The 15179-nt window shown below is 36.7% G+C and overlaps 1 protein-coding gene across 23 annotated transcripts in view; it reads left to right on the forward strand.

The window, feature by feature from the left end:
• Positions 1–14952, forward strand: part of DST (dystonin) — a 297941-nt gene extending 282989 nt beyond the window's left edge. For 9 of the 23 annotated variants that reach the window (XM_090136226.1, XM_090136239.1, XM_090136227.1 and 6 more), the window contains 10 exons: positions 66–228; positions 1309–1463; positions 1617–1691; positions 2520–2537; positions 5602–5719; positions 7852–7920; positions 8690–8883; positions 9314–9424; positions 11977–12100; positions 13882–14952. In XM_090136226.1, the coding sequence (XP_089992352.1) occupies positions 66–228; positions 1309–1463; positions 1617–1691; positions 2520–2537; positions 5602–5719; positions 7852–7920; positions 8690–8883; positions 9314–9424; positions 11977–12100; positions 13882–14147 (1293 nt within the window). In that variant the 3' untranslated portion in view covers positions 14148–14952. Of the gene's footprint in view, positions 1–65; positions 229–1308; positions 1464–1616; positions 1692–2519; positions 2538–2918; positions 2991–5601; positions 5720–7851; positions 7921–8689; positions 8884–9313; positions 9425–11976; positions 12101–13881 lie in introns of all 23 variants that reach the window. The other 14 variants (XM_090136242.1, XM_090136249.1, XM_090136243.1 and 11 more) reach the window with 4 other exon arrangements.
• Positions 14953–15179: the final 227 nt, after the last annotated feature.

Here is a 15179-nt window from a genome sequence, read left to right on the forward strand (position 1 = left end):
TCTTCTTGATTTTCTGAATCTATTGATTTCAACTGAAAAGTATTCTTTCTCTGTTCTTGATTAAGCTGAGAGAATTTGCCAACTTTGATTTTGATATTTGGAGGAAAAAATATATGCGATGGATGAACCATAAGAAGTCTCGTGTAATGGACTTCTTCAGGAGGATTGATAAAGATCAGGATGGAAAAATAACGAGGCAGGAGTTTATTGATGGAATTCTTTCTTCAAGTAAGTTTTGAAATTAATTTAACCATGAACTTGGAAGAAGCATCTCATTAAGTCTTACTGTCTGTAAGAGTATGCACTATGTGGTTGATTGTGTCAGAAGGTCAGATTTTCTTCTTGAAGTAAGTTAATAGTTATCATTAACTTCAGCTATAATTATTTTACTTTAAATATTTCTAGACTCTAGAAACTGTTTCTGTTTCTAGGAACTCTTTACCTTTGTGGAGCAGACTACAAATGACACATTTATGCTACTGGTTAATTAGTAGTTTACTAGACTATGACTTTCATTTCCACAGTTCCCTAGCTATTTCAACGTTTAATCACTTTTCATTGATTACTCATAATAGTAAAACATACTTAATAAAACTTACAGATAATTTTCAAAAATAGTTTATGTGATTTTGATATTTTTATTAAAGTATTTGCCAGCGTGGAATAGTTTCAGATGACAGAAGCTGAGGAAAAAAATCTGTTACTACCAAGCTGTTAAATTGCCTACTCATTTAACTCAGTTCATACCAACTTGTTACTGCTAAATACTCATTATTTGATTCTCGTTCACCATCCTGAAATTTTCTTTGACCATTTCATAGAGAATCTCTGTATGAGTTGATAATCTGCTGTAGTGAACTTGTTCCAAAGAAGGATTTCACAACACACCACGCATGTTTCTGAAGTGGGAAGGCCTTGCATACCAAATTTAATCAGCATTGAAATTCTTGCTTGACCTTTCCTTGCTGACAGTTTATCTTGTTAATCTGTGGTACATTATGCAATTTGAAGGTTAACATGTTAAAGTGCACAATTTAATCTGTGCACTGTTTTCTATTTCTCTATTCAAGACATGCCTTAGTATCACTGTCATATTCATTTTTACCTAGGTAACATTGGTGATCCTGTCTTTTTTTCAAAATGATTCCTATACTTTTTTGAAAGTCGCTGGGCTTTTTTTTTTTTTTTATTGGCATCGTCACCTAGTGCCTGAAAATGCTTTAAGATTTGTGGTAAAGCCATTCATAGTTTTGTCAATATTCATGACGTTGAAAAACCAACTTAACTTCTGTCGTTCTTGTCTTACAGAATTCCCAACAAGCCGACTTGAAATGAGTGCTGTTGCAGACATTTTTGATAGAGATGGTGATGGATATATTGATTATTATGAGTTTGTAGCAGCTCTTCATCCAAACAAGGATGCTTACAAGCCTCTCACAGATGCTGACAAAATTGAAGATGAGGTACATTCTCCGTTTTATTTGATAACAGCCTATTCTACTAGCATCACATTTTTCAATTTTATTTTCCATCCTATATAATTTAAAGTTTAGCAGTAACATTAATCCATTAAAGGGTAGTATTAGCAGTAATCATACAGTGGCATTCTTTTGCAGGTTACAAGACAAGTAGCTAAATGCAAATGTGCAAAACGGTTTCAAGTGGAACAGATTGGGGATAACAAGTACAGGGTAAGTCTCCTAAGGACCTTCTTAGTTCTTTGAGCTTAAAGATTCTTACTGTGACATGATTCTGCAAGGATATAGGCTATAGTAATTTACAGGAAATTTATAACAATTACTTATTTTCTTATTGTAAACTCATCTCAGTTTTATGTGTTTTTTTTTCTTTAGAACATACAGACTAAAAATATAGAAAATGCCCATGTGTATTTTTTACTGAAACTACAGAAACTATTTTCAGTGTATTGGGAATTTTTAAAAACTGACTGCATACATACATGCATGTATACGTCTCCTTAAGATGCAGTCTTTTTTTTCTAGATACCCAAAGTGTTTAGACTGTAGCTGGTTTTCTATTAGTATGATAGAAACAATGACAAATACTTTCCTGTAGTATTGTCTTGCACTTCAAGAATCTTTGATAAAAGTGGGTTTGATCACTTACCATTTTACGGAGCACACTTTTTCTTCTGAAGAAGTAAGAGAAATATGTTAGATAACTGCTGAACAGTTTTCAATCTCAGAAAAAAAAAATCAAGTAGAGAAAGCTCTGCCACCCATAGATTCAATAGCTAGAACAATTTCAGATGCAGTGTTTGGCTAAGAGTTACGAAGTGTTTGCTGATGATTTTAAAACACCACAGAAACAGCAGTGGGAAGGAAAGAAAGGCTTTAAATGTTCTTCAGTGTTCAGTCTTTGGGTAGCTACCTATTCATCTCTGAACTAGATACTTTATTTAGAATGTCTAATGTGTTAGTTTGCATGTGTTCTAGAGCCATGTAGAGAATTTTCTGTAAACTAATCGTGTCTTTCTTCCATTTTTCATTTCTTATCAGTTCTTCCTGGGAAATCAGGTATAAACCAGTGGAATGTGTTACGAAGTTATCCTTTTTTTTTTTTTTCTTCCTCTAACACATAGTGGTTTAAGCTTTGCAATGATCCGTCTTACCATCCTTTCATCTTCAGCTACTTTCATTGCTGGTTAGCTGTGGTGCTTCTTTAAATGCTATGGAGCATTCCTTGTCTCAGGATCTCTTCCCTTCAACCCCCCCACCCGCTTTTCCTGACCATCTTCCTCAATAAGGAGATTACTTTTAAAGGAACCAGATAATGGTCAGCAGGAATTTATGTATTAAAAATCTTGAGCTTTTGAATTTCAAGTTTAGAATAACATTATTTTATCAGTTATCAATTTTATAGTGGAGTGGTTCAAAAGTCTATATTTTGTTTTTTAGGCTATCAGACTAATGACCAATCACAGTAACCATGAATCCAATGATGATATCATTTATTTATTGCAACTCAAGGTGAAAAAAATATTCTTGTTTTTAATAAAACCCCTGTGCAATCAAGCAGACTGATTAAGAACCTAATTGATGGTTGGACCTAATTGATGCTGTGGACTAACCGAGTGAATTATTCAATACATATTTTGGACATTGGCTAAAAAAGCTTGCTGCTTCAGCTTAGACTGTTCCCTTTTTGTGTGTGTTTTTGAAGAGCTATGAGAACTCTGTAATGTATTGGACGTTCGTCAGCTGGCTAATCAATGAGTCAGGTTGCAGTGGTGCTGTACAATGCCACTAATTAGTGCTACTCCTGTGGCACATACTGATATACTGCTTCTTAAATTGTTAGGTCATGATTGCCTGGTGAGAATGGAAATAGCTTAGGCAAAAAGTAGCTGTTATCATAAGGATCTTATACATGTTCTTGTAGAGACAATAATATATAAAATCCATTCTGGATAATGTTAAAGGCATTAGCCACTTTAAATCTAGAGATGTTGAAAATGTAGTTGCATTTTAATTTATTGACAAAGCTTGTTGAAGTGTGGAAGAAAGCACAAAGAGCAGTGGATAATCTTACCACGTGCCTCAAGCAATATATCTAAGTAATTCTTGAAAATGTTTTCCACATATAGAACGTGCCTTGATTTGAAAAGATTATTTGAAATTGTGTTAATCCTCTTATCTGCCATCTGTACTCACAGAACTAAAAAAATACAGCTTTTTTTTTTTTTTTTTTTTTTTTTTTTTTTTTGAGTGCATCCAACTTCTACTTGTGCTAAACAGCGTCACAGTGAAATAACCTACAGCAAGTTGGCCAAGTGGCAATGGTGTTACATGGCTTCTGTCACAAGAAGGCTTCTTTGTACATTAAACTTTAATTCCTTGCAGTTTTTATCTCTGTGTTTTTTACCTCTGATTTTCAGTTATTGGAAACATCTCTAAATATTAAAGGAAAGTTGGTGTTTAGACTGTTTTGATAAGGAAGTTGACTGAGTTACTGCTGGAAAAATGCCTTGAGAGGCACCTCTGTTATTGTCCAGAAGTCCCAGTGTCTGAATTAATTACAGCCTAGGCAGTTACTGAAGGATATGGTATCTGTCCCTTAGTAGAGTTGCTTGATGGGGTCTAAATGAAGAATGAAGCTGAAAAGGGGGGAAAAGGTAAAGAAAAGAAGAAAGAAAGAATCTTTAGAACCACCTGAAAATACTCCTTTTAGAAATAAGCCAGTACAAATAAACAGCATCAATTTGGATGCCATTTTAAACTTTGATCTACATTTATAAACAATTTTTTTGTATCACATTTATTGAATGAAGGATTAAAAAGCCCTTACAGATAATAATCATTTGAATGTTCTTATTTATAACAAATTCTTTTCTGCTATTCAATTAAGCAGCAAACTTTGCTTTGTTTGGTTCCTAAAAGTAATATTCCTTTAAACATATTCTCTCTCCTTGGGTTAAGTAGTATGGAACAGCCAAACTAGTAGGGAGAATATTTGTGTGGTTTACACTTAACGCATTTCAGTCCCCTTATTGGAGCAAGTAGGTACAGCTGAACTATGGATAGCTTTCTCCCGGGATCAGAGCAGAGATTGTTCCAAAAATATGTAGTTGACTCCTATTGGTTTCAGTAGGTGCTCTGCATGTTTGCATGTAAGAGCCCTTGGCCTGATGATCTGATGTCAAAATAAATATTTTAGTGACATTGGTTAAAAAAACCAAAAACAAAACAAAACAAAAAACCAAAAAAACCCTGATGAATTCCTCTAGTTAGTTTTCATGAGATTGAGAGGTCAACATTTTGTTGTTTTTCTTTGATCAGGTTTGAACTGAGATACTGCATGCAGATTTTGCTATACAGGCTTAAAGAACAAGCATATCTTAGGCCTAGACATCAGCCCCAAGGAAGAACTGGACAATAGAAGAGTTAGTGTAAAATAGGCTTTTTGTGCATCTCCAAATTGTGGAGAACCTCAGTGTGTAGACAAAGGAGTGACAGTTTCTAAGTGTTTATAAAAGATAGTTACGATAGCTGAAGATGACACCTTGCTCCTTGAATGTTCTCTTCCTCACACGTGCCTAGCTGTAGGAGAGCAGAGTTGATGCTATAACCTGAAAATATCCCTCTAATTAAACAATTGATGGAATAGTGCAGCATACTTAGTAAATTGAATTTCTAGCCTTTTTACTGATCATTAGAAGCAATACTGCCTTCCTTTCAGCTGATATCATTAGCAACTAGATTATTGCAGAAGAGAGTTTGCGTAAGATTTCAACAATAAAGTAAATAGGTGTTTGTTAATTTGTACTTATGCAGACTGTAACCAATTAAATGGTGTGTTACTAATTTTGCTTCCTGTTTGACATCAGACATTTCAGAATCAACCATAAAATTAAATCTTAAATTCTTTCTTGCCATCTTGCCATATCCTTTGGATTAATTCAGCAGCATCTGATTTGAAATCTTAACAGCTTTAATAATCTGCATAAATAATGAGTTTTAGCATTTACTAATAATCAAATATCAAAATAAACTTTTTTAAAATGTCTAATTTTTAAGCTATGAGCATTGAACTGTATCTGAATGACTGAGAGCCTCAGACTGTTGTTTGATTTTCTTGCAGTTTGGTGACTCTCAACAACTACGCCTTGTTCGTATCCTAAGAAGTACAGTCATGGTTCGTGTTGGAGGTGGCTGGATGGCACTTGATGAGTTCTTAGTGAAAAATGATCCTTGCAGGGGTACGTAACAAGATTGCTAAAATGGACGTGTAGATAATTGTTTGGTTACAGGCATCATTCATTGTCTTGAGATAGAAATGTATGAAATGCCAGTTCTGTAAACAGCATCTCACTTAATGTCTCATAATGATCTGTTTTTGTAAACTTTAAATCCCATAGTTAAGATCCTCTACACTTGCACTCATGTATGTACAGAATAACTGTGGTGTCTTCTGCGCAGTTTGTCCACCAGCATTAGAATGGTGTAGTTAAGAATTGAACCTAGCCCAGCTAGAGTTTATAGCATGTAAAAGCTGCTTGTATGACTTGGCAGAAATAGCATAAGATATGTCCAGTTAAACCTTCTCAGCAGGAGAGAAATGTTAAGGCTGTAAATCAAAAGAAGGCAATTGAATCAAAAAGAATAACAACAATAGAAAAATTTCCCTCGCCAGTGGCTGCACCCACGCTCTCAGTCTCTGCCTTTGTAGCCCTGTCTTCTCATTGGCATTCTCCCCAGCACCACTTTGCAGAGCTCTGAGCCTTATACAAAGCAAATAGAAGTTGCTGTGATCAGGAGAGCTTAGTGTTCTGAGGAAGCAGGGAATGCTCTGTCACCATACACTCCAGGGCATTGTATCAAATGGATTGTTTTATCAGTACTTGGATGACATACTTAGTGACATCTTAGTTTGCCTGCTTCTGTAGTGGGAAGGTAGGTAGGCTCTGTCTGGCACCATTCCTGAGGGAATATTAGGAGACGGGAAGGAAGTCGTTTGAGAATGTAGTTAGTGGAAGAGATGCAAGTCAAAGAATAGTAAGAATAGTAATATCCCAAAGAATATGGTGTTAACTGTGTTCAAACTCAACTAATGTTGCATAACTAGGTCATTCTACCCTCTTAAGTAGCAGAATTAAATTCACTCTAATTTACCTCTCAGGAGTTCTCTGAAATCACAGTCAGTGCTGTACTAGCATGAGTTCAAGGGAGAGACATAGTAGTGAAGAGAAAGAGATTGGCTGTCCTGTAGTCTTTGCTCCAGAGCCAGCTGTCTGACGCAACTTCTGCTTTGGCAGCAGGGTTTCTAAACAGATCAACATAGAACCTGAGAGGGTGCACAGCTTGCTTTTGTACCACTTGCCATGCTAAGACAGGGATGCTAACACAGAATAGAAGCTACCACAGAATTCTCTAAGGGCTGACAGTGTGTACCACTCTGGCCTGGAGAGTTCTGTCCATAGGCTTGAAAGGTATCCATAAAACTTTAAAAGAACTATTACAACCCTCTAATGATATCTCTGAGGTTTTCAGCAGTATGAAAAATAGATCTTTTGCTTACCATCTTACTGCATACCAAACATTTGTCTCACAATGTGCCTATTGACGGGCACACTGTTGTAATTCCTAGTTGAGTTGATGTTGAAAGTGACAATAATGAATATCTAGTTAATATATATGATTTCCTTATTACTCTGTCTTCAGATAGAGAGACATTTGAAACTGTAGTCACTGTTCCTTCCTTCCCTTCTTTAACAAACCTTGTAATTTGCATACCTCTATAGTACTTGCTATTATGCTTTGCCCCTTTTTCATGGGATGTACATGCACAGACGTTTAACTCAACATAGTGAGAAAGGAATACTGATCTCTATAAAATCATCCAGATGCTGGAAGGTGTCCATTGGTATGTAATCCTGATTAGACTGAAGTCAGTGATGTAAAGGAGACTGTGATCTTAGTGGTGCAGGTTCAGGCTTTTCTTTGAGCGCTTGGCCTAGCAAATCTGCATTTCTACCAAGAGCTTCTCTTACATGTAAATAAACTGCATTTCAGAGAATGTTGTCATAAACAGATTAAAATATATTTGGCCTAGTAACACAAAAGTTTAAGCCTATATTACTTCTTTATGTCAGCAGATAAATATCTTTACTACACATGTATTACTTAGGACTGCAGTTGAGTCTACCCAAGCACTTGTTCCTTTTGCTTAGGAGAATGTTGAGAGCTCACTTCAGAGCACTTAAAGACAGCTTTTGCTCTGAGTCTTGTCTTTTGGCTCCAAGTCCCTTGCATATGCAGCTGCTATACTTGATTTCTTCTCCTGCTAACAATTTTCTTTAATGTGACCCATGTCCTGTGTCATTTTTTCTAGTTCATCATCACGGGAGTAAAATGTTACGTTCGGAATCAAACTCTTCAATTACCACTCAGCCTACTATAGGTTGGCAAATCCCTCTCTTTGTCTTCTCCTCCTCTTCTCCTTTCTCTTCATTTCCTTCCCATTTATATATATATTTATATATATGTTTAACTTTTAATATGCCTCACCCGTCACATTTAGCTTAATGTGTTCCTACATGGGCTGGTGCTTTATGAGCTTTTTTCTTTTTTACATGCTTGAAGAGTGTTTCAAAAACAATTGTCATTCACACTGATACAGTTAAATGCTAACATTCTTGCATCTATTCTTGCGGAACATTCTCTCATATCTGTGTGTGTGTGTGTGACTGCTTAGTCACCAATTACTTCATTACAGTTTGGATTTTGTGTTCATCATTGCATGTTGCCAAACTACATAATCTCATAGTTTTAAATAAATATATTTGCTGCTTTCCTTTTAAATTTTACTTAACAATTTCTCCTGGAACATCCAAGCAAGTATTATTTATAATGAGTAGCTGTGGAGTTAGCAAAACTGCTCATCAGGTTCTGTCTGTGTATTAGTAGATGATTGATTAACAGTGATTTAGCACGTTGAGCATTCCATTATCACGCTGACTTCCTTTGACAGTGGTTCATTCCTGCTGGCATAAAGTATTAGAATAAGCAAGTTCTGCACATAATTCTCCCGTGTCCAAAATAAATGCATTACACAGTAATGCATTTTATTTCTTGTAAAAATGTGTTGGAATCGGCATGGCGAAAATGACAATAAACAGCTTGGTGACTGTTTTCATCTCTCACTAAATGAACACCTTTCTTTGCTGCAGCTAAAGGGAGGACAAATGTGGAGCTGCGTGAGAAGTTCATCTTGGCAGATGGTGCCAGTCAGAGCATGGCAGCTTTCAGACCAAGAGGCCGTAGATCACGACCCTCTTCACGGGGTGCTTCTCCCAACAGGTCTACTTCTCTGTCAAGTCAGGCTGCTGCCCCACCACAAGCAGTTGCTACAAGTACACCAAAGGTAAGGAAAAACATACAAAACAACATAGTGTAACGAACGGAATGTAGTTTTTTTTGTTGCTTTAACAAAAGTGAAACTTTCCCTAGATGACAGGAAAGAAGCATCTCAACTTCATTTCATATTCTGTGAGGATATCAGAAGTATTTTCATTGTATTTCCTCTACTGTTTGTTTGCAACACAGGAATAGAAGATTTCCTTGTATTTAACGTGTTACTGATGATTTGGGAATAAACTCTGAAAGAGCAAAAAAACTCTCCAATTCATATTAGAAATAAGCTCTGCCATCTCTGTTTCAGAACATTTTTATCAACTCTTCCTACTTAGTTTTTATTTTTACTATGAGATTTGATCTCCCTGTGTAAGCCTTCTCCATGACATTGTTTTCCATCTGCTGTCCTTCATATTTTGATTTACCGTTGTTTCATACAGACACCACATCATTTAACACGCAACTATGGTAAACCATGGTTGGCAAACAGCAAAACGTCAACTCCTTCTAAGCCAGCAGAATCCTCAGACTATCAAGGGTCATCTGGAGAGGTACAGTAAGGATAGAGATTCTAGTCTAATCATCTTCCTTCGCTAAAACTGTCACTTCACTAACAACCACTAGAGTTTCAGTGCTTCGGTGCTGCAACATCCTTTACATATTAATGCGTTGACTTTATTTTAGGCCTCCTCTGCAACTTATTTGTTCATTGCCTTTTTTTTTTTTTCCCCAAGACTTCTTTTTATATTCTGTTTGTTACTTTTCAAAAACTGAAAATTCAGATTAATTAATTTTTATCTCCCATGAAAAGTCACTAAATAAAGCGGTAATCAATCTCTGTAAACAAGATTGCACAAAATACTCATGGTGATATAGAAATCTTCCCAACAGCTGAAAGTGTAGTCTAAGGGGGTAATGACCAGTCATTTTGCTCTAATAAGATAGCTATTTGATGACTTACAGGAAATGAGCTTGGATCTTTTTTCCAGACTATGGCTTAAATAAAAGCTGCCAGTATAGCAACTAGGGTTGTGCTGGTAATTGAGCTAAATGGCCAAAAATTTGAATGGGCTTGGAGCCAAAGTGTCTTCTCTAATGTCACTGCAGGCAGTGAAAAGGTTGCAGCTGGACCAGCTGCAAACTGACTTTTTACTTGTAGGAGATACTCCTGCCCTAGTTTGGATAGAGGGCTCAGTGTGGAGAAGCTTAAACTACCATCACTGTTTTTGTATCTGCTTTTCACAAGTCTGCACTTCGATGTCTATTGCTATTCATTTGATACCTTCCAGTGCTAAATTTACATGACCTCTGTGTGGCTTTGCTCAAAGATGCATAAAGAACTTTTCACTCCTTCCTTCTTGTGCGAATGGGTGCATTTTTTGTGCACACTGTAAGCATATGTATGTATATATGACTTCAAGCACGCAAGGCAAGGCTGTTGCTTTGAATGATTAACAACAGCACAAAATAAAATCAGTTGTCTGTTTCTAATCTGTTGTATTTTCATCTCTTAGCTGGTAAATAATTATAAGATTAATTGATGGTACTTAACAGATTCAAGAAATATGCATGACGTGAAAGCAATTGATTTCAAATGGGGGCACTGTTTCTCACCTGCTCTTACAACTGTCAGTAGCTTAACAAAGTTTCTTTTATGTAAAACACTGTGGATTAAGATTATAAATGAAATGATTGGGGTTGGGGCAGATTGTAGAGAATTTCTGAGAGATTCTGCTGCATTTTCTGCCCAAGAGAGCAGTAAAGGATTGTATGTGTAGACTGGCAATGTGCGTAGGGCAAAAATGAAGAACAAGTTTGATCTCTTTTTCTCCTTGTCCTGGTTATTCTATCCCAAGGCCTTCACCAAAGTGCAGCAGCTTCATCAGGGTGATGAAGAGATTTCCCTTTCTGTTAATCATCCCAAGCAATCTCTGTAGAGCAGAGGATTCTAAGGTGTGGCTAGCTGGACAAACTTAGCCTGCTAACTATTTATACTTGGCTTTAGAAAGAATTAATATTGTGACCATCCCTGTCAGATCAAGCAGATTGTCTGCTCTTTAGCATCAGTATGCTCTTTCTTTCAGCTGTGCCAGAAGTGGTCCTGGCTGGCAGAGGGCCAGAAGCAGCAGCAGGCAGCCCCTGCTGGGCCCCTGCTCAGTGCTTAGCTCCAGGCAGCTCCCAGCTCATTCTGTGGATTGTGGTTTCCAGTACCCAGTTCTACCCCATCATTGTATGGATCAAAGGCATGGAACACAGGTCCTGGGGTCTGGGCCACATAAAGGGCCATATTCATCAATGAAGTATTTCTTCTTTTGGGATAGTTACTTAATATTTGTCTGTTGATTAAATTAATGGGAATACTGTGGTTTTCTTCTTATTTGCATAGAATTCCTGTCTAGTATGTTACATGTGTTTTGGGATTTGAGAAATGGGGATTTCATTCTTGTGGCTCTGAAAGAAATCTTCCAGTTTGGGGCTGATAATAAATCAAGGCTTGTTTTATTTCAGAAATGAGAAAGGCAGAGTAAAGCTATGGAGCAGAGATGTTTCAGGCAATGTATTGACAGCAAGGACTTCTTGAATTAGTCATGTATTTTTCTTCTGCATTGTGGCAAAAGATTTTGAAATTAGGTAGTTATGTTTTATATATGCCACCAGGTATTTATAAAATTGAAACAAATGCACTACAGCAACAATTAGAATGGAGGAAAGTCAAGCTATACAGACAAATTTTCAGCTACTTCATTAATTGAAGTCATGTACCATCAACTAATCCTATGTTTTTGACTAATGGTAAGAAAGTAGCATTTTTCTTTCTATATATGCACTGAAGTACACACAATGGCTTAGATTTTAATGTCAAGCAGCCTATTAAACTGTTTCTTGATTTACTTTTAGACTATTTCAAAAACTAACTATTAAAGGAATGTTCAAAGCTTCACATCATCAAATCAAACCAGTATTTCAGATTCACAGTGAATTTTGCTAAGATGATCATATTCCAAAATCATATTCCAAGCTATGTATCACCTAATACTTGGCTACATCTTCAGTAGCAAAAATAGAAAATATTTGTTTGTTTGTTTTGTTCTTTTTTCAATAGGGAACACCTATTCAAGGAAGTAAACTCAGACTGCCAGGATATCTATCAGGGAAGGGTTTCCACTCTGGAGAAGACAGTGGCATCCTGTCCACAGCAGCTACCAGAGTCAGAGCTCAGTTTGCAGGTGAGTTTCCTAACTTGAGAACTTGATGTACACCTTGCTTTATTTGGCTACCTGGATACCTGTGAGTCAACTTTGAGATGTGAGGAAGATTAGTTGGAAGAGTGGGAAGGAGCAATTATCCTATTGTTTCCACATTATCATTGCCAAGGTTGCTCATGATCAGGGTATGTTCATTCATGTGGCTGAACAGCAGTTATGTTATGTTCAGTGCCAGATGTGCAAATTCATGACAGAAATTCTTGGCGATGCTACCTCAAATATCTTTGCCTAAAGAATTAGGAAAGAAGAACTTGCTTAAAAAGAAAGAGTTTACTTCACTTTCACATTTGAAAATAACTTCAGTATCCAAGGTATGTTCAACTGTGATGGAGCAAAGGGGTCATTTAATCATGACTTGTCTGTTTTCATTGCAAGAAGAGTTGCAGGGAGCAGCTGTAGATGACCTTATTAATGGAACATCCCCTAGAGATGTTCCATTAAAACAGTTTTAAAAACACTGTTTTTAAAATACTGTTTTAAAAACAGTGCATAAAAATAGAAAGTGTGAAGCTGTGCTCTTCCAGGATCTTTAGAGCAGGGTTGGCTGGGTGTTGAGAGCAGAAGATAACTCTACTACATTTCCTGCATGTCTCGAGCTCTGCGGAGCTTACTGATCAGTACTGGAAAATCCTGCTCAAACAGGCCGTATCTTTTAAGTTAGAGGTGATATGGAAAAATGAGCCAGCTGAGATTTCAGCTTCAGCTTGTTATTCTTTGCCCTTACAGGGAATCAGATTTGTCAAGATCAAAAAAATTTTCAATAAGTAATTGGAAAATTATGAAAACCCACATTAATATTTTTCTGTTTAAGATTCTTTGTTGTGGTTTTTTTCTTCATGGCACATTGTCTGGACAAGCTTTCATTTTAGAAGGCTCGCAGAGAGCTCATTTACTAAGTCAATTTTTTGGGAGAATGTACAATCTTCCCTTGTTTATTTACAGCTTTCAATATTGTGGTTTTGATTTGGAAAACAAAAAGGCAGTGAGGTAGAAGTACACATTTGAAAAATGGGGTTGTCATCTACATGTCCGATTTCTGTATTCATAGAATCATAGAAGGGCCTGGGTTGAAAAGAACCACAATGATCATTTAGTTTCAACCCCCCTGCTATGTGCAGGGTCGCCCACCACCAGACCAGGCTGCCCAGAGCCACATCCAGTCCAGCCTTGAATGCCTCCAGGGATGGGGCATCCACAGCCTCCTTGGGCAACCTGTTCCAGTGTGTCACCACCCTCTGGGTGAAAAACTTCCTCCCAGTATCTAACCTGAACATCCCCTGTCTCAGTTCAAAACCATTCCTCCTTGTCTTATCACTATCAACCCATGTTGATTCATAAATCTTTAGTTCTTGGAGATGCTGGATATTTAAATGTTCCAGTTCATAGTTGAGAAAATGGTTAAGAAAGAAAGGATCTAGCTGTTCATAATCAATAGATAAAACATGTCTTGTAAGTCAAGAAGAGTTGTCAGGGTAATTTTCTTTAACTGAATGTACTAACGATAAATTTCCTATGTCTCAGCATTCTATTGCATTTTCCCTTCTTTTTAGTGAGAGATACAGCATTGTTTTATGCTGCTGTGTTAATATAAGAGCAACTTTGATTATTGTCTAGCTTATCTGGCAGAAGTCTGAAATTTGCTTTGTGCAATCAGAAATTTTTGGGATTGCCAAAAACTTAGCAAAGACCTGCACACCTTTTGCACCTGTACCTCTAATGCTACTGGTACCTTTTCTTTCTAGAAACCAGGAGAACTCCAAGCAGGCCTGGGAGCCGAGCAGGAAGCAAGGCTGGCAGCAGGTCGAGTAGCCGCAGAGGCAGCGATGCATCTGACTTTGATATTTCAGAAATCCAGTCTGTATGCTCAGATATGTCAGAGACTGTTCCAGCTACAAGCAGACCGACACCCCGAGCAGGTTCTCGGCCAGGATCAGCCAAGCCTTCTAAAATTCCAACTCCCCAGAGAAGGCCGATAGCCAGCAAATTGGACAGGTCCTTGAAGAGATAATATGATTAGCTTCATAAAGGTTTTTTTTCCTTTTGCGTTAAGTATTTAAGTTCGTAAGATGTAAAATATTCTGTAGAAATTGTTGTGAAATATCGCAAGAGGTGGATTTTTAATTCTGCAGATGGCCTTATTTGTGTATTTGTCTTCTTATTTTATGTGTATAATTTTTGTCAGATTTGTTTTTGTTTATGCCATATCCTGTGAGGAGGGGAGAAGAGTTTTAATGTAAACTAACAGTTGTACACAGTAATGTGTAGAAAGTACACTAAAAAATAATTACCAAATGTACAGTGTACTGAATGTACAGTAAATCTCTGGAGCCTGAAGAAAATAGACCTATCACTATGTCATTAGTTAACAGTAAAGGATACCTCAAGATTTTTCTTTAAAAAAAGAAAGAAAAAAAAGAATACTAAAAAGCCAAAAGACACAATTGTGCATTTTGAGCTAATGAAACAAACACTAAAGGATGTGTGTCAAAGCTACCGAGGAATACAGACCCACAGTCACAGTACCCTTATTTATACAGCATCTCTCAGAGAACTCACACAGTTAAGCACTTGCCAGTGATATGATACTCCAATACCTTGCAGCGTTTCTGTGCCATTGCTTTCGGTGAGGCCAGACACATTCTGGATATCGGAACTATTATTCTATAAGAATATCAATATAAAGTGCATTCATGTAAATGTGAGGTTTTCTTTTGCTTGAGTGAATGGTAGCACTGTATTATTATTGAACTCATTTTGTATCAAAGCAATTTTGCTTGCAGAAGGCTCTGAAATAAACATGTCCCTTAACTTTATTTCTACAGTATTTCTTATTTCACAGGAAGATCAATTTCTGCATTGCATTTTAGGGCACATGTTATTTCAAATGATAATTACCATAGGAACATAGACTTTAATGTAATTTCCAATTAACAGCAATCACATTTGGGTTAGCTGCTGTTTGTTTAATAAAACACTAAATTGCACATATCAGATGATATGAAATTATATATAATTATTGTGTGTTGATAATTATTTTCTC

The sequence above is a fragment of the Phasianus colchicus genome, chromosome 2 (genome assembly GCF_987193195.1).
Source record: "Phasianus colchicus chromosome 2, bPhaCol1.hap1.1, whole genome shotgun sequence".
Lineage (NCBI taxonomy): Eukaryota > Metazoa > Chordata > Aves > Galliformes > Phasianidae > Phasianus > Phasianus colchicus.